This window comes from Callithrix jacchus, chromosome 5 (assembly GCF_049354715.1).
Source record: "Callithrix jacchus isolate 240 chromosome 5, calJac240_pri, whole genome shotgun sequence".
Lineage (NCBI taxonomy): Eukaryota > Metazoa > Chordata > Mammalia > Primates > Cebidae > Callithrix > Callithrix jacchus.
In genome coordinates this window covers 93,819,941-93,838,727 of record NC_133506.1, presented here as the reverse complement: position 1 = coordinate 93,838,727, position 18,787 = coordinate 93,819,941, and the positions used below count along the sequence as shown (strand labels likewise).

At 43.2% G+C, this 18,787-nt stretch overlaps 1 protein-coding gene across 5 annotated transcripts in view; it reads right to left on the bottom strand.

Annotated features, from left to right (window-relative positions):
• The window catches only part of GDPD1 (glycerophosphodiester phosphodiesterase domain containing 1), a 59,462-nt gene extending 47,930 nt beyond the window's left edge, over positions 1-11,532 (bottom strand). For 2 of the 5 annotated variants that reach the window (XM_008996948.5, XM_078373673.1), the window contains exon 1: positions 11,329-11,532. In XM_008996948.5, the coding sequence (XP_008995196.1) occupies positions 11,329-11,482 (154 nt within the window). In that variant the 5' untranslated portion in view covers positions 11,483-11,532. Of the gene's footprint in view, positions 1-10,869; positions 10,998-11,328 lie in introns of all 5 variants that reach the window. The other 3 variants (XM_078373674.1, XM_078373675.1, XM_008996949.5) reach the window with 3 other exon arrangements.
• Between the last annotated feature and the right edge of the window lie 7,255 nt (positions 11,533-18,787).

Genomic DNA, 18,787 nt, shown 5'->3' with positions numbered 1-18,787 from the left:
TTTCCCCCCTTCTCACTACTGCACTTGACTAATCTAAAAATAAAAATAAAATAAATAAAAAAGAAAGCTCAAATTAAATCTTGGCGCTGCCTCAATAGAAGTCAGCTAGATTATTTTCTTAAAGTAACAGACTCACTTTATTCATTTCCAAGAACATAACTGCTTGCAGACGGGTGCGGCAGCTCACACCTGTAATCCCAGCACTTTGAGGGGCTGAGGCAGGTGGATCATGAGGTAAAGAGATTGCGATCATCCAACATGGTGAAACCCTGTCTCTACTAAAAATACAAAACTTAGCTAGGCATGGTGGTGCGCACCTCTAGTCCCAGCTACTCGGGAGGCTGAGGCAGGAGAATTGCTTGAACCTGGGAGACGGAGACTGCAGTGGGCCGAGATCCAGCCACTGCACTCCAGCCTGGGCAACAAAGTGAGACTACATCTAAAAAAAAAAAAAAGAACGTAACTGCTAAATGCTAAAGCCTACGTAACCACAATTTTCTTCTAATTCTTTTGTTTTCTTTCTTTCTTTCTTTTTTTGAGACAGAGTTTTGCTCTTGTTGCCCACCCAGGCTGGAGTGCAATGGTGCAGTCTCGGCTCACTGTAACCTCTGTCTCCGGAGTTCTCCCGAGTTCAAGTGATTCTCCTACCTCAGCCTCCCAAGTAGCTGGGACCACAGGCATGTGCCATCACACCCGGCTAATTTTGTATTTTTTAGTAGAGACAGTGTTTCATCATGTTGGCAAGGCTGGTCTTGAACTCCTGACCTCAGGTGATCCGTCTGCATTGGCCTCCCAAAGTGATGGGATTACAGGTGTGAGCCACCGTGTAGGGCAGCTACTCAGTCTTTTAAATAAAAATAGTCTTCTGGCTGGGTGCAGTGGCTCACGCCTATAATCCTGACACTTTGGAAAGCCAAGGCAGGAGGATTGCTTGAGTCTAGGAGTTCATGACCGGCCTGGGCAACATAGTGGGACTCCGTTTCTATAAAAAAATAAAACTAATAGCCAGGTCTGGTGGTGTGCACCTGTAGTGTCAGCTACTCAGGGGACTGAGGTGGGAGGATTGCTTGAACTCAGGAGTTTGAACCTGCAGTAAGCTGTGATTGTGTCATTGCCCTGCAGCCTGGGTGACAGAGTGAGACCTTGTCACAAAAAAAAAAAAAAAAGGAGAAAGAACTGTCTGTAATTTAACCCATCAGAGTGCTCTTTTTGTTTTGTTTTGTTTTGTTTTGTTTTGTTTTGTTTGAGACGGAGTTTCACTGTTGTTACCCAGACTGGAGTGCAATGGCACGATATCAGCTCACGGCAACCTCCGCCTCCTGGGTTCAAGCAATTCTCCTGCCTCAGCCTCCCGAGTAGCTGGGACTACAGGCACGCACCACCATGCCCCGCTAATTTTCGTATTTTTAGTAGAGACGGGGTTTCACCTTGTTGACCAGGATGGTCTCGATCTCTTGACCTCGTGATCCACCCGCCTCGACCTCCCAAAGTGCTGGGATTATAGGCGTGAGCCACCGCGCCCGGCCCAGAGTGCTCTTAATTTGGAGTAGCCCAACCTCAGAAATAAAATTTCTGTTCATCTGTATGGAAAGTTTGCCAAGGTAGGTCCTGCCAATGCAAGGAAAAGGACTCCGTTTTAGCGTTAAGATCAATTTCAGGAGGGCATTATAGAGCCGAAATTCGGTTATATTAATAATATTTTGACTTCTATCTATCTGATGTCTATATTTTATTTCTAAACTGGTTCAAAACTTGGGAAGGGAAAGTAAGCAATGTTATTAGTCTTCTCAAATCCCAATGGCAAGAACTTTGTCCTAACATCTTTTAGAATATTCCACAAAAGAATGTTCAGTGAGTATTATGTTTGAAATAATTTGATATTTGAAATTTCTTGGCCAGGCACGGTGGCTAACGCCTATAATCCCAGCACTTTGGGAGGCTAAAGCGGACTGATCACCTGATATCAGGAATTCGAGACCAGCCCGACCAACGTAGAGACACCCCATCTCTACTGAAAATACAAAAGGCCAGGCGCGGTGGCTCACGCCTGTAATCCCAGCACTTTGGGAGGCCGAGGCGGGCAGATCACGAGGTCAAGAGATAGAAACCATCCTGGCCAACATGGTGAAACCCCGTCTCTACTAAAAATACAAAAATTAGCCCGGCGTGCTGGCACACGCCTGTGGTCCCAGCTACTCGGGAGGCTGAGGCGGAAGAATCGCTTGAACCCAGGAGGCGGAGGTTACAGTGAGACGAGATTGCACCACTGCACTCCAGCTTGGCGACAGAGCAAGACTCCATCTCAAAATAAATAAATAAATAAATAAATAAATAAATAAATAAATAAATAAATAAATAAATAATAAAAATACAAAACTAGCTGGGCATGGTGGCGCATGTCTGTAATCCCATCTACTACGGAGGATCAGGCAGGAGAATCGCTGGAACCTGCAAGGCGGAGGTTGCAGTGAGCCGAGATCGCGCCATTGTACTCCAGCCTGGGCCACAACAGTGAAACTCTGTCTCAAAAAAAAAAAAAAGAAAGAAAGAAAAGAAAAAGAAATTTGTTTCAGAATAATCTGGGTGAGAAGAATGGCCAGGGATATAGGTGAAACAAGACTGGGCATAAGTTAATAGCTGTTTACATCTGTGATGTGTTCAGAGAGTCTTAAAAAGACATTTTTTGTTTGCTCTTTTGGCTTGGGGGAAAGATGCTAGGAAAAAGACAGGACAGAAATTCAATACACTTCCCCACAGTCAATATGATTATTACTACCAATATTTACATTCCATATTTGCCTATTTACATATTTTATGTCTGCTTTCCATAGTAAATTTAATTCTAATTCATTTAAACCTAACAGCTGGAGCATGCCAAACATTATTAAGATCCTTCATCTATTTTATAAGTTTATTACATAGTCACTACTAAAATATTAAAAAGGTAGCCAAGACATTATTCATTAGCAAAAGCTAGAGACTGTGCTTAGCACTTTATATATTATTTCATTAAAATCCTCATAACCACCCATGAGGTAGTATTAATATTAACTATCTCTACAAAAAAATTGGCTAAGGTCACATAATCGATAAAACAAACTGGGATTCAAGCACAAGCAGTATGATTTCTTTTTTCTTTTTCTTTTTTGAGACAGAGTCTCGTTCTGTTGCCCAGGCTGGAGTGCAGTGGCATGATCCTGGCTCACTGCAACCTCTGCCTCCCAGATTCAAGCAATTTTCCCACCTCAGCCACCCAAGTAGCTGGGATTATAAGCGCCCACCATCATGCCCGGCTAATTTTTTAATTTTTAGTAGAGATGGGGTTTCACCATGTTGGCCAGGCTGGTCTCGAACTCCTGACCTCAGGTGATCCACCTGCCTGAGTTTCCCAAAGTGCTGGAATTACAGGTGTGAGCCACCTCGCCTGGCAGCAGTATGATTTTAAAGTCCAATCTTTTTGCCACTATGCTGCAGCTTTTATGCTGCCCACCCATATAGCGTCCTTTACTTCAGCTTCACAGTTAAGTTATTCACATTGACCCCTATTCCCACATATTTCTATGTTTTTATAAAGCTGGAAGATAAATTCCACAATGATAAAACCCACAAATTACTTGGTAGATTCATATGGTGAAAGTCTGGAGAATAACTAAGGGACTAATTAAGAAGTATGACATTCCTCTCCAGGGAATTATTTAGTGGAAACTCTTTCCTCATGAAATTGTTTGATTTCCCTTTCTCAGTCTCCCAAATCCCAAAGTGCTGGGATTACAAGCTTGAGCCACCATGTCTGGCCTTCCTTCATTTTTAAAATCATTTGTTCACTCAATATTTATAGTGTGTCTTGTAAACAGTATATTTGACTTATATAAGAGCATAAAGAGCTTGAAATAATTAGAGATAGTATGTACGAAAGTGCATTTCTCAATATAGATTTCCTGGAACAATGCAAAATTGTTTTTATATTTCAAAGGAAAAAATCTAGTGAAATTTATATTTGCAGATATAAGAAAAATATTAGGGATATCAATATAGCTAGTATGCTATCCGTGGCCTTTAGAACTGTGTGCCATATGCAAAAAATCTCAGTAAGTTACACAAGATCACCTGAAGTACAAAAGGATGATATCCAAACGGTATGTAAATATACAGGGAGCATTTAACAACTAGATATTATATGTATGTGTCTTCAATAATGATTATTTTTAAAAATATGTTTTGTGGGCTGGGCGTGGTGGCTCACGTATGTAATCCAAGCACTTTGGAGGCCAAGGTGGGTGAATCACCTGAGGTTGGGAGTTCAAGACCAGCCTGACCAACATGGTGAAACCCCGTCTTAAAAAAAAATGTTTTGTGATAATTTCAGTAATTTTAATAGAAGAATATTTAAATTTTTGGCCAGGCACAGTGGCTCCCACTTTGGGAGGCCAAGGTGGGAGGATTCCTTGCACCCAAAAGTTCAAGACTAGCCTGAGCAACACAAAGATACCCCATTTCTATAAAAGAAAAAAGAAAATTTTATTTTTATTTTATTTATTTATTTTGAGACGGAGTTTCGCTCTTATTACCCGGGCTGGAGTGCAATGGCGCGATCTCAGCTCACTGCAACCTCCGCCTCCTGGGTTCAATCAATTCTCCTGCCTTAGCCTCCTGAGTAGCTGGGATTACAGGCACGCGCCACCATGCCCAGCTAATTTTTTGTATTTTTAGTAGAGACGAGGTTTCACCATGTTGACCAGGATGGTCTCGATATCTTGACCTTGTGATCCACCCGCCTCAGCCTCCCAAAGTGCTGGGATTACAGGCTTGAGCCACCGCACCCGGCCTAAAAGAAAATTTTAATTAGCTGGGCGTGGTGACTTGTGTCTGTGGTCCCAGCTACTCGAGAGCCTGAGATGGGTGGATGGCTTGAGCCCAGGAGGTTGAGTCTGCAGTGAGCCATTATTGCACCACTGCACTCCAAACTGGGCAACAGAATAGAGTTGCAAAAAAAAAATTGTCTCAAAAAAAAATTATTTTTCTAAATTCACAGAGCTTAAAAGTTTAAGATTATGGGTCAGGCACAGTGGCACACACCTGTAATCCCAGCACATTGGGAGGCTGAGGCAGATCACCTGAGGTCAGGCATTCAAAAACAGCCTGGCTAACACGGCATAACCCATTTCTACTAAAAATATAAAAATTTAGCTGGGCATGGTGGTGGGCACCTGTAATCCCAGCTACTGAGGAGGCTGAGGCAGGAGAATCGCTTGAACCCAGCAGGCGGATGTTGCAGTGAGCCGAAATGGCGCCACTGCACTCCAGAGTGAGACTCCGTCTCCAAAAAAAGAAGAAACAAGAGCTGTATTTTTAGTATAGACAGGGTTTCACAATGTTGGCTAGGCTGGTCTCAAACTCCAGGGAATCAATACCCTGACATAGAACATGTTTCAGGTACAATTATGGAATGCGACTTCCAGTGACACTTTGAGATTCAGACTGATGCCTCACTGTTCGTCTTGAACAACCAATTAAAGTTTAGGGCCCAGAAGCAGCCAGTGTCCAAGAGCAATCCTTGCCCTCAAAGTATCATCCACCAAACCAATCTGTGGCAGGAGACCCAGACTGTGATATTACCCTGCCTTGAGAACAAAGATTAAAGAATGGGAGAAGGTTGGGCATAGTGGCTCACGCCTGTAATCCAAGCACTTTGGAGGCCAAAGTGGGCAGATCACCTGAGGTCGGGAGTTCAAGACCAGCCTGACCAACATGGTGAAACCTCATCTTTAAAAAAAAAAAAAAAAAAAAGACTGGGAAAAAAGGTGGGAATTCGATCAGTTGTTGATAGGTTTTTTATTCTTCGGCCACTAAGTCCTAATAACTAGAACTCTTGCTAAAAAATCGGTTGCTTAATTCTCTAGCTAACTCAGTGGGCATTTGGAATAAATGTATATAGAGTATAATTCCAAACAAAGGAAAATAAGTCCTTAAAGAGCTTACTTCAAGATGTTAACAGAGATTATCTCCAGATAGTCAAGTTTTAGAAACTACTTTTTCTTTTTTCATTTTTATGTTTTCCAAATTTTCTACAATGAACATGAATTAGTTATGCAACTGGAAAATATATGTATCTTAAAAATAGTATAAAATTTATAATTTATATACTAATTAAGAAAATAGTCTTTGAGAGCATTGTTTGTTCTCCATTTAATCCAAAGCGTTTCTCTTTAGTCTTAGTGATGTTTCGTCAACACGTTGTAATTATAAAAAAATGTTATATGATCAAATAAATTTAGGAGACACATGAAAAGTAGCTAGTACACAGTAGATAATTAGCAGACAATTAGCTATTATTTCTATCACATGTCAGCATCTGTACTAGTGGCTAGAAACACAGAAACTAACAAATCTGATCCCTGCCCATTAAGGGAAGCAGCTGGATCAACAGATCCTATTACAATATAATACACTAAATACAATGTTATGCTTTAAAGAAATAAAGCCTAGAGCATTTAATTTTTGAAACAGAGTATTTTCTATTTTAAAAGACAATCAATCCTAGTAAAGGCCAAAATGTTAAATTAAAACTTTGAAAACACAAGACTGATCTCATTCCTTTTCAACGACCTCAAAGTTTTGTTACAAACTACAACTGTGGAAACTTTGTATCCACACATATAATATTTCTAAACAATTTCACACTTTTTAAAGAGCCTTTTATACACCTGATCATCATTAAAATTCAAAGAGGTAAGCAAAGCAAATGGTCCCCAGTTTGTAGTAAGTAAAAACAGGCTTCTGGCTGGCCAGGCCTGATGGCTCATGCCTGTAATATCACCACTTTGGGAGGCGGAGGCAGGCAGATCACCTCAGGTCAGGAGTTCAAGACCAGCCTGGCCAACATGTCTTGCTGCCACTGAACTCCAGCTAAGGTAAGTGAACAAGAGTCTGTCTGGAAAAAATAAACAAAGAAACTAAGACTTGTTCCCAAGGCTAACTATAGGTAAATCTAGTATCTGACTCGGGTGATTTAAATCTTTACCATGTGGCCGGGCGTGGTGGCTCACACCTGTAATCCCAGCACTTTGAGAGGCCAACGTGGGTAGATCACAAGGTCAGGAGATCCACTAACACAGTGAGACCCTGTCTCTACTATAGAAAAGATTAGCTGGGCACGGCAGCACGTGCCTGTAGTCCCAGCTACTTGAGAGGCTGAGGCAGGAGAATCACTTGAACTTCAGAGGCAGAAGTTGCAGTGAGCCAAGATTGCCACACTGCACTCCAGCCTGGGTGACAGAGTGAGACTCTGTCTTGAAAAAAAAATCTTTATCATGTTTTTGGAATAGACATATTATTATAGAAATAGAGTAGATACTCAGAATTTCAGGTTACACTAATTCAAGTGCATATAATTTATACACATAACATGATTAATGTTTCAATGGTCATAGACCTAATTTACAAGAAGTATCATTGTTTTCTTACTTATGGGGAAAAATAAATAAATATCAGGTATTTGCAGTTATGGCAATAGAGAATAAGCCCAAATACTAGTAACCTGCACAGAGCAACCAGTGATTGCTATTATCCGTGTCTAAGACAAAAATTAAAGGCAATCAAGGGAGTGACTCCTTCCTAGTTACATATGTCTCTTATTGTCCAGAGACGTAGTATCTTGCATTACACAGTGCTTTATCTCCTCTATCACTCTGGATTCAACTGTAGTATTGAGTTCAACAAAAGTGTATGAAGCACTGACATGGGAACTTACTACGGTGGTTGTGAAGTGGAAATTTTGCCCAGAATTTTGTCAGCACGTAGTCAGCAACGGTCCCTATTTTAAAACTGCCCCTATTTTTGTTAGTAACTGCCTCTTTCTGCTTCTGTACATCAGTTTATTGCTTACTAACTAGAAAACCTTTAGGAGAAACTGCCGCGTTGTCTAAAACCTGCTGCGTTGTCTGAAGTCCTAAGTTAATTCCTGAAGTCCTAAGTTACTTCCCTTGCCCCTTATCTATAAAAACTGTGTGCTATTCTAAGCTGAGGTCCAGACTTTTGGGTGCAAGCCTTCTGGGCCCACCAGTGTAATAAAGTGTGTTCCTCCGATCCTGAGTGCCACTTGGGTTTCTTGTCGGGTTAGATTTTCCAGAACAGTTGTAGGACCATTATATAGGTAAAACAGATTTTTAGTCTGCAGATATTTAACAAGATTTTCATTAAAAGTTCCATTACATTGGCCAGGTGTGGTGGTTCATGCCTGTAATCCCAGAACTTTGGGAAGCTGAGGCGGGCAGATCACGAGGTCAAGAGATTGAGACCATCCTGGCCAACATGGTAAAACACCATCTCTACTAAAATACAAAAATTAGCTGGGCGTGGTGGTGCATGCCTGTAATCCCAGCTACTTGTGAGGCTGAGGCAGGAGAATCGCTTGACCTGGGAGGCGGAGGTTGCAGTGAGCCAAGATTGCACCACTGTACTCCAGCCTGGTGACAGAATGAGACTCTGTCTCAAAAAAAAAATCCATTACATCTTTAAATATAAATACGGATGCCACATTTACAAATAATGAATGGACATTTTTATATATAATACTGAAATGACTCAATATCTAGGAAGAAAATAGTTTAAAAGTATCTTGAACAGTAAACAAAAATTTGAGATCTAGCTTATCCTGGCTTCGATACTTGCTGTGATGATCTAGCAGTCTTTAATGCCTATGGAGCACTGGGTTTTTTCACCTGTAGAGTGTTGCAAAATTTTAAAGATTGACACATATTCCTCTTAAAACAAAATTTTGATCATTCACAATAACAGTTTAGATAGCTTTTTAGAGTATCTGGTTTTGTTTTGTTTTGGAGTTTTTAGTAAGCATACTTTCTGTAAATCAGTCAACACAACAAACAAAAAAGTAATGTGTACTGCCCATCCCCAGAATAGGACTTTACTTACCGCCAGGTGCAACACCTGTAATCACTTTGGGAGGCCAAGCCAGGCAGATCACCTGAAGTCAGAAGTTTGAGACCAGCCTGGCCAACATAGTAAAACCCCATCTCTACCAAAAATACAAAAATTAGCTGGGCGTGGTGGCGGGTACCTGTAATCCCAGCTACTTGGGATGCTGAGGTAGGAGAATCACTTAAACCTGGGAAGCAGAGGCTATAGTGAGTCAAGATTGTGCCACTGCACTCCAGTGTGGGTGACAAGAGCAAAACTCCACCTCAAAAAGAAGAAGAGGCTGCGTGCAGTGGCTCAAGCCTGTAATCCCAGCACTTTGGGAGGCCGAGGCGGGTGGATCACGAGGTCAAGAGATCGAGACCATCCTGGTCAACATGGTGAAACCCCGTCTCTACTAAAAATGCAAAAAATTAGCTGGGCATGGTGGCTTGTGCCTGTAATCCTGACTACTCAGGAGGCTGAGGCAGGATAATTGCCTGAACCCAGGAGGCGGAGGTTGCGGTGAGCCGAGATGGCGCCACTGCACTCCAGCCTGGGTAACAACAGTGAAACTCTGTCTCAAAAAAAAAAAGAAGAAGAAGAAAGAAAAAGAAGAAGAAAGGAAGAAGAAGAAGAGGAAAGAGAAGGAGGAAGAAGAGAAGGAGAAGAGGAAGAAGAAGAGGAGGAGGAAGGAGGAGGAGAAAAGGAAGAAGAAAGAGGAGGAGGAGAAGAACAAGAAGAAGAAAAAGAAAGAAAGGAAGGAAGGAAGAAAAGACGAGGATGATGAAGAAGAAAAATTTTAAAAAGAAAAAAGAAAAGAAACAAAAAATAACAAAGAAGAAGGAAAAAGAAGATAGGCCGGGCACAGTGGCTCATGCCTGTAATCCAAGCACTTTGGAGGCCAAGGCAGGTGGATCACCTGAGGTCAGGAGTTCAAGACCAGCCTGACCAACATGGTGAAACCTCATCTTTAAAAAAATAAAGAGAGAAGAAAAGAAGATTGCTTCTGTGACAACAACTTGAATACTAAAAGTTGGCCCCTGATTCCAATGGTTGAAGGCACCTTAGTAGTTAAACGTCATTCTACAGTTTAACCAGGTAGCTTATTAAAACAGATAACCCAAATAAGCAATAACATGGCATTTGGCTGGCCACCCTTTAAAATCTCTGATGCTTTTCATGAGTGGGAAGACAAGAATAGTATTGAAGTCACTCATTAGAACTATGTTCAACTGATAAGATTCAGAAGAATGACAATGTATTTCTGTATTTATATTTCAAAACCTCATTCCTTGGCTACTACTTGTTAGTAGAGTGGTTATGGTACTAAATCAAGTTTTGGACTGTAAATTCTTAGAAATTATCATTTCAAGTATGTGTTAAATTTCAAGCAACTTTTAAACTGGTTTAACATTCATCCTTAAAGAACAGTTAAAATTGATTGGAAATAAACCAATTTCACCAAACTTTATACATCATACTTGAAATGCAATGAAGACACATTATTAACACAATAATGAAGAAGCAAAGATTTGACCTGTTGTCTGGGAAATTAGAGTGGGCGACCTAGGCTCCTTTTAGCAAAACACTTTTCCAAAAGAAACTTATTTTTATTTAAACAATACTGTCCTGTCTTATACGAAATTATTTTTAGTCTTTTGAAAATCCACTTGCGTGTGTGTGTGTGTGTTTTGGTTTTTTGTTTGTTTGTTTGTTTTGCAGTGCTCAAAAGACAGAAAAAATGGTGTAAGGCTTGCAGCCTGGGGACGTGGACACTCAAGTTCCTGTCTCAGTTCAGCCCAAGCTTTCATTGTGACCTTGGGAAATGTCCCTGGCTAGGGGGACTCGTTTTCCCTCTCTTCTCAATTTTGAGTGCTCGGAGCGTGGGGGTGGGACGGACCCCCAGGCACCGCAGACACAGGGGCTACAGCTCGTCCAGCTTCACGAAAATACCTGGCCCAGCTCCCCGCCTCGGCTCTTCCCATCCACTCAGCCACCGGCTTGCTCGGAGCAGTGAGTTCCCGGTGCCCCCAGCCGAGTACCTTCGGTTCTGCACGGCTCTCCCGCTTTGTGTCTTGGTGCTAGGAAGGGACCTTGCGATCATCCTTCCATCCGCCGAGAAACGCTCCGCCTACCCTTCGTTCTCGATCGGGTCTTTCCCGTTTCGGAGAACCCCTCACACTGCTGCCCCCGAGAGACCCCCGCCGTGGCTCAGAATGGGGATCCCTCTCCTTCCCTTCCCTCAGGAGACCTCCCCTTCACACAGCCTCCGCCTCTGGAGGAGCCCTCAATTCACGCAACCCCATTCTTCCTCAAACTCTCAGGGATTGCCACCCGGTTGCCTTCTGCGGAGCCGCAAAGGACCCTCAGCCTCCCCCACCTCCGCCATCGGATTCTGGGGACCCCTCTCACCTCCGCGGTGAGAGATGTGTTTACCGAGGAATCGCTGCTTCTTTCTCTGGTGCAGCAAGGTCGGGTATTTAAGCAACAAGAATGAGGTCACCAAGTACCCTCCTAGCGTAGAGAGAAGATAAAAAGCCGCAGTGGACGACATCTCAGTCACCATGTGGGAAGTCTCCCACGTCTGGGCCCTCTGAGCTCCGCTGCGGCAGTAGCAACGACGGCGGCGGTGGCGGCGGCTGCTTGAGGTCGGCTCGCCCCCAGCCGGTGCCAATGGTGCAGCGCACTTGTCGGTGCCGGCCTAATGCGCATGCGCAACCGGACCCCCTCCCCAGCCACAAAAGGGCTCCGACGCGCAGGCGCGCTTGGGTTCCTGAGTAGGATCCTGCAAAGATCTTCGAGTGACCGTTTGTCACCTACGTTTTTGGACGGATCTGCACGAAGAGAAAGCTTGCAAACCTGCCCGTGTGTTGGCCACTACTCAGGCAGAAAAGACTATTCAGGATAGCCTTCAGGGAAGTCTGACCTCATTGGAAAAGCCACATCAAAAAGGAAAGATTCCAGGGCGCGTCTTAGCCCCTACTCTAGGAAATGCAAATAATTGTTACCTATGGAGGCAATAAAGCTTGCTAAAACACTAAATAAACTCCTCCGTTTATCTAGCCTAGAGAGAATTTACCCTATGGTCACATCTACTAGAAAAGGTACTGGTTTACCAGTCAAATATCTGAGAGATCAGCCCTTCGCCTCCCTCATTTCATTGTGAAAGTGCAATCTTGATTCTTTGTACACAATAGGCACTGCAGAAGTATTTGTTGACTTCCCAGTCCATATAAAATAAGGAAACTGCCAAGTCTGTAAAATATTACCTAAAACTCCTAGAAAGACAGATAACTAAGTACCAGAAGGCTCTACTAGTTTCCTATCACCCCACAAATTACAAACTGCTAGCCGGGCTCCGGTGGCTCATGCCTTTAATCTCAGCACTTTGAGAGGCCGAGGCGGGTGGATCACAATGTCAGAAGTTCAAGACCAGACTGGCCAAGATGGTGAAACCCCGTCTCTACTAAAAATACAAAAATTAGCTGGGCAGGGTGGCAGGCGCCTGTAATCCCAGCTACTCGGAAGGCTGAGGCAGGAGAATCACTTGGTGTGGGCGGATGTTGCAGTGAGCTGAGATGGCGCCATTGCACTCCACAGCCTGGGCGGCAGTGAGACTCCGTCCCAAAAATAAATAAATAAAAACAAACTTCTAACACATGAAGAGCTACACTTCAATGCAAAAGAAATAAATCACCCAGGACAGAGGGAGAGATTTTACGGAGAAAACCACGTCTCCCACAGGACTAGAAAAGCAGAGTGAGTATTTAAAATCCTGTGATTCAGCCGGGCTCGGTGGCTCACGCCTGTAATCCCAGGACTTTGGGAGACCGGAAAGGGTGGATCGCTTGAGCCCAGCAGTTGGAGGCCAATCTGGGCAACATGGCAAAACCCCATCTCTACAAAAAATACAACAAAATTAGCCCAGCATGGTGGCGTGCACCTGTAGTCACCGCTACTTGGGAGGCTGAGGTGGGAGTATTGCTTGAGCCTGGAAGATCGAGGCTGCAGTGAGCTCTGATTGCACCACTGCATTACAGCCTGGGTGACAGAGCAAGACCCTATCTCAACTAAAAAAAAAAGAAAGTTAGGAGAAAACGGCGTGGCCGGGCGCAGTGGCTCAAGCCTGTAATCCCAGCACTTTGGGAGATTGAGGTGAGCAGATCATTTGAGGTTGAAGTGAGCCTTCTTGGTGCCACTGCACTTCAGCCTGGTCAACAGAGCAACATTTTGAGGAAACTCACAGATTGAAAAATCATGTCCTCTGTTGGGCTGTCAAACTATTTCCTGTAGATCAGCTGACGGACACAGTTCTGTTTCTATTTTTCAAAGTATCACCTGATGGCAATGGAAGGGTATAGAAAAAAACACTGTGGCATAAAAATTATTTTGAGGCTGGGCACAGTGGCTCACACCTGTAAACCCAGCACTTTGGGAGGCCAAGGCAGGCAGATCACCTGAGGTCAGGAGTTTGAGACCAGCCTGGCCAAGTTGATGAAACCCCGTTGCTACTAAAAATACAAAAATTAGCTGAGCATGGTGGCACATGCGTGTAGTCCCAGCTACTAGGGAGGTTGAGGCAGGAGAATGGCTTGAACTCAGGAGATGGAGGTTGCAGTGAGCCGAGATTTCACCATTCCACTCCAGCCTAGGCAACAGAGCAAGTCTCTGTCTAAAAAAAAAAAAAATTTTTTTGGAAATTATTTTAAGTTCCTGGAATCCTTTATCTGCCTAAAATCAAAGGCTCCCAAAAGAACCCAACTGTCATAAACCTCCTCCCTGGGAACAACACTAATCGTGTCAGAGATGGGAGAGAGACGTTGTTACAAAAGTATTTCTCCCATGTATACTCCTAAGGACATATTTATCTTTACAAAAAGTCTTTTTTTCCAAAAAGTGCTTTCTCCCCAGCTTCTAAGAAGTCATTTGTTCTTCTGGAAGTGCCCCTCTACTCCTTCCCACCCAGTATATTTTAGGTGATATATAAATTGCAAATTATAACTGCTTTCTTCATTTCTTTCTTTTTTTTTTTTTTTTTTGAGACAGAGTCTCATTCTGTGGCCCAGGCTGGAGTTCAATGGCTCTGTCTTGGCTCACTGCAACCTCTGCCTCCAACGGGGTTCAAGCGATTCTCCTGCCTCAGCCTCCCGAATAGCTGGGGCTACAGGGGCGCACCAGTGCACCTAGCTAATTCTGTATTTTTAGTAGAGATGGGGTTTCATCATGTTGGCCAGGCTGATCTCAAACTCCTGACCCCAAGTAATCAGCCCACCTCAGCCTCCCAAAGTGCTGGGATTACAGGCTCATCCTTACATTTTCTCAGAAGACAGAACAACAGGAAAAGTATGGCTTCAAAATCAGAGTTCTGAATTTGTTGTTTTTAGTTATTATTTTATATAATTTTCTTTTAATAAAATCGAGAGAAGAAAGAGGAGCAATTATCTATTTAAAACTATAGTGATGACCACGTGTGGTGGCTCACACCTGTAGTCCCAGCACTTTGGGAGGCTGAGGTGGGTGGATCACCTGAAGTCAGGAGTTCGAGACCAGCCTGACCAATATGGTGAAACCCCGCCTCTACGAAAATTACACAAATTAGCTGGGCCTGTAGTCCAGCTACTCAGGAGGCTGATGCAGGAGAACCACTTGAACCTGGGAGGCAGAGGTTGCAGTGAGCTGAGATAGTGCCACTTCATTCCAGCCTGGGTGACAGAGTAAGACTGTCTCAAAAAACAAAAAAACCTATGGTGATATAGTGATATTAATCTTTTTTTTTTAGATTCAAGGGGTATGCAGGTTTATTACGTGGGTATATTGCATAGGGATGAGAAATGGGCTTCTAGCATACACATTACCCAAATACTGCAGAGTTCTGAATTTAAATTCTGACTATGCCACTCCCTAGCTTTGTGACCTTGGACAAATTGTTTAACTACTCCAACCCTTCATTTCCTTATCTATAAAATAGGGATAATTTTTATTTTGCAATATTTTGAGGATTAGAGATAATGCATATAAAATGCTTAGTCGGCTGAGCATGGTGGCTCACGCCTGTAATCCAAGCACTTTGGGAGGCCAAGGCAGGTGGATCACCTGAGGTCAGGAGTTCAAGACCAGCCTAACCAACATGGTGAAACCCCGTCTTAATAAAATAAATAAATAAATAAATAAATAATGCTTAGTAAATTACATATATGGATATTCACGAAACTGCTACTACTATTGTGTGCCATTCAATAAGAGTAACTATTGTTATTTTTTTATGAATCGGGCTTCCCTAGTAAAAGAAAACCCAACTTTAAGTAAATAAACATATGAAATCCTTTCTATAAACCAGAGGCTGGGCACTGTGGATCACACCTGTAATCCCAGCATTTCAGGAAGCTGAAGCAGGAGGATGGCTTGAGCCCAGGAGTTTGATTGAGACCAGCCTGGGCAACATAGAGAGAACTTGTCTCTATACAAAATCAAAATAGGCCAGTCACTGTGGCTCATGCCTGGAATCCTGGCACTTTGGGAAGTCAAGGAGGGTGGATCACCTGAGGTCAGGAGTTCAAGACCAGCCTGGCCAACATGGTGAAACCCCATCTCTGATAAAAATATAAAAATTAGCTGGGCATGGTGGCATGTGCCCAGGAGGCTGAGGCAGGAGAATCACTGGAACCTGGGAGGTAGAGGTTACAGTGAGCTGAGATCACACCACTGCACTCCAGCCTGGGAGACAGAGAAAAGCTCTGTCTCTGAAAAAAAAAAAGAAGGATGTGATATAAGAATGAAGACTAATTTTCTTTTTTATTTTTTTTAAGATAGGGTTTCACCATGATGGCCAGGCTGGTCTTGAACTCCTGACCTCAGGTGATCCACCCACCTCGGCCTCCCAAAGTGCTAGGATTACAGGTGTGAGCCACCATGCCCGGCCCTAATTATAAGGCCTTTTTTTTTTTTTGTAGAGATGGGGTTTCACCATGTTGACCAGGATGGTCTCGATCTCTTGACCTGGTGATCCACCTGCCTTGGCCTCCCAAAGTGCTGGGATTATAGGTGTGAGCCACCACACCCGGCCTAATTTTCTTTTATAAAAATTTTTTTAAATATATTTTTAAAAATAGAGATGAGGTTTCACTATGTTGCCCAAGCTGGTCTCCAACTCCTGAACTCAAATGGTCTTCCTGCCTTGGCCTCCCAAAGTGCTAGGATTACAGGTGTGAGCCACCATATTTTCATACTGGCTCACATATCTCCTTTTCCTAATCAAATACAATAGATATAAAAATACATCAAATTAAATTACAATTCTAAATTGGCTGCCAGTTACATGTTTCTCTGTATGTGTGTATATATATATATATATATATATATTTTTTTTTTTTTTTTCTTTTGCAGACGGAGTTTCACTCTTGTTACTAGGCTGGAGTGCAATGGCGTGATCTCAGCTCACCGCAACCTCTGCCTCCTGGGTTCAAGCAATTCTCCTGCCTCAGCCTCCCGAGTAGCTGGGACTACAGGCGCGCCACCATGCCCAGCTACTTTTTGTATTTTTAGTAGAGACGGGGTTTCACCTTGTTGACCAGGATGGTCTCGATCTCTTGACGTCGTGATCCACCTACCTCGGCCTCCCAAAGTGCTGGGATTATAGGCGGAGCCACCGCGCCCGGCCATATGTTTTGTTTTTTGAGACGGAGTCTCACTGTCACCCAGGCTGGATCTCAGCTCACTGCAACCTCTGCCTCCTGGAATCAAACGATTCTCCTGCCTCAGCCTCAGCCTCAGCCTCCTGAGTGGCTGGGTCACAGGTGCCCACCATTTTTTGTTTTTTTGAGATGGAGACTCTCTGCTGCCCAGGCTGAAGAGCAGTGGCGCCATCTCGGCTCACTGCAACCTCCGCCTCCCAGGTTCAAGCAATTCTCCTTCCTCAGCCTCCCAAGTAGCTGAGACTATAGGCATGTGCCACCAAGCCCAGCTAATTTTTAATTTTTTTTTTTTTGAGATGGAGTCTCACACTGTTACCAGGCCGGAGTGCAGTGGTGCCATCTCGACTCACTGCAGCCTCTGCCACTGGGTTCAAGTGATTCTCCTGCCTCAGCCTCCCGAGTAGCTGGGACTACAGGTGTGCACTACCACACCCAGCTAATTTTTGCATTTTTGGTAGAGACGGGGTTTCACCATGTTGGCCAAGATGGTCCTGATCTCTTGACCTCGTGATCGCCCTCCTGGGCCTCCGAAAGTGCTGGGATTATAGGCGCGAGCCACCACGCCCAGCCTGTAATTTTGTATTTTTAATAGACAGGGTTTCACCATGTTGGCTAGGCTGGTCTTGAACTACTGACCTCAAGTGATCTGCTCACCTTGGCCTCCCAAAGTGCTGGGATTACAGGTGTGAGCCACCATGCCCAGCTTGTATGGTGAGCCATCGCACCTGGCCTCTGTATATTTTTAATTAAAAAAACAATGGCTTTAAATGTAGCAAGATGTGTTAAAAAAAAAAAAAAAAAACCGTGTTATCATATGTATTGAGACTAAAATCTACAATTGTATTTGTCCAGCATTTCAAAATTAGTGTGTCTAGGGAAATATAATCAATTGTACAAGAGTTTAAGTATGCTTACTTTGTACTTACCTAATTGGTGATACATCACTATACCACTATATCATCATCTAATTAGTGATAGATTTAGATGGTGATATAATGGTTTTTTTTTTAAGACAGGGTTTCACCATTTTGCCCAGGCTAGTTTCAAACTCCTGACCTCAGGTGATCCACCCACCTCATCCTCCCAAAGTGCTGGGATTACAGGCGTGACCCACCATGCCCAGCTTGTAGTGGTATACTGTCATGTTGATGCTGGTGAAAGTTACCATAGATTGGTAAGTTCTTGTTGTTTTTTTTTGAGACAGAGTCTTGCTCTGTTGCCCAGGCTGGAGTGCAGCAGTATGGTCACAGCTCACTGTAGCCTAGATCCACTGGGATCAAGCCATCCTTCCACCTCAGCCTCCTGAGTAGCCAGGACTACAGGTATGCACCACCACACTTTTTTTTTGTAGAGACAAGGTCTCACTGTGTCATCCAGGCTGGTCTTAAGGGATCCTCCGGCCACTTAGGCCTCTCAAAGTACTGTTAAAGGCATGAGCCATTGTACTCAGCCTTATTGATAAGATTTAGATCACTTAGCAAATTGTTTCACAGTGTAGGAATTTGTGAAGAATAGTCTACATTGGCCAGGTGCAGTAATTCATGCCTGTAATCCCAACACTTTGGGAGGCCAAGGCAGGTGGATAACCTGGTCAGGGGTTAGAGACCAGCCTGGCCAACATGTCAAAATTCCAACTCTACTAAAAATACAAAAATTAGCCAGGCATGGTGGCACACACATACCAAAACACATACCTATAATCTCAGCTACTCGGGAGGTTGAGCCAGGAGAATTGCTTGAACCTGGGAGGTGAAGGTTGCAGTGAGCCACTGTATTCCAGCCTGGGTGACAGAGTAAGACTCCATCTCAAAAAAAAAAAAAAAAAGTCTGCATTTATATATTGGATTAAAAAGTTTAGTTCAGATAACATTCATTTAAAATAAGGTATCTCATCAGGCCAAGATAAGAACAAAACAGGTTAACTAAAGTACCAGAATTGTGAGTCAAACAATTATGCTTTTTTTGGAATTAAATCAAATCTCTTCGTATTATTATCAGATAACCTAATGTACCAACTCGTTTTGAAGATAATTTCAAGACCAGCATCTTAATAAAAATCCCAGCTAAAACATCATTTTAGCAAAAACAAAATTTTGGTTCGACATGGTTAAACAACATTCAGTTGTGATAGAAACATGTTTAATTATGGAGAGTAAAACAGAAATGAGAAAAAACAGGTA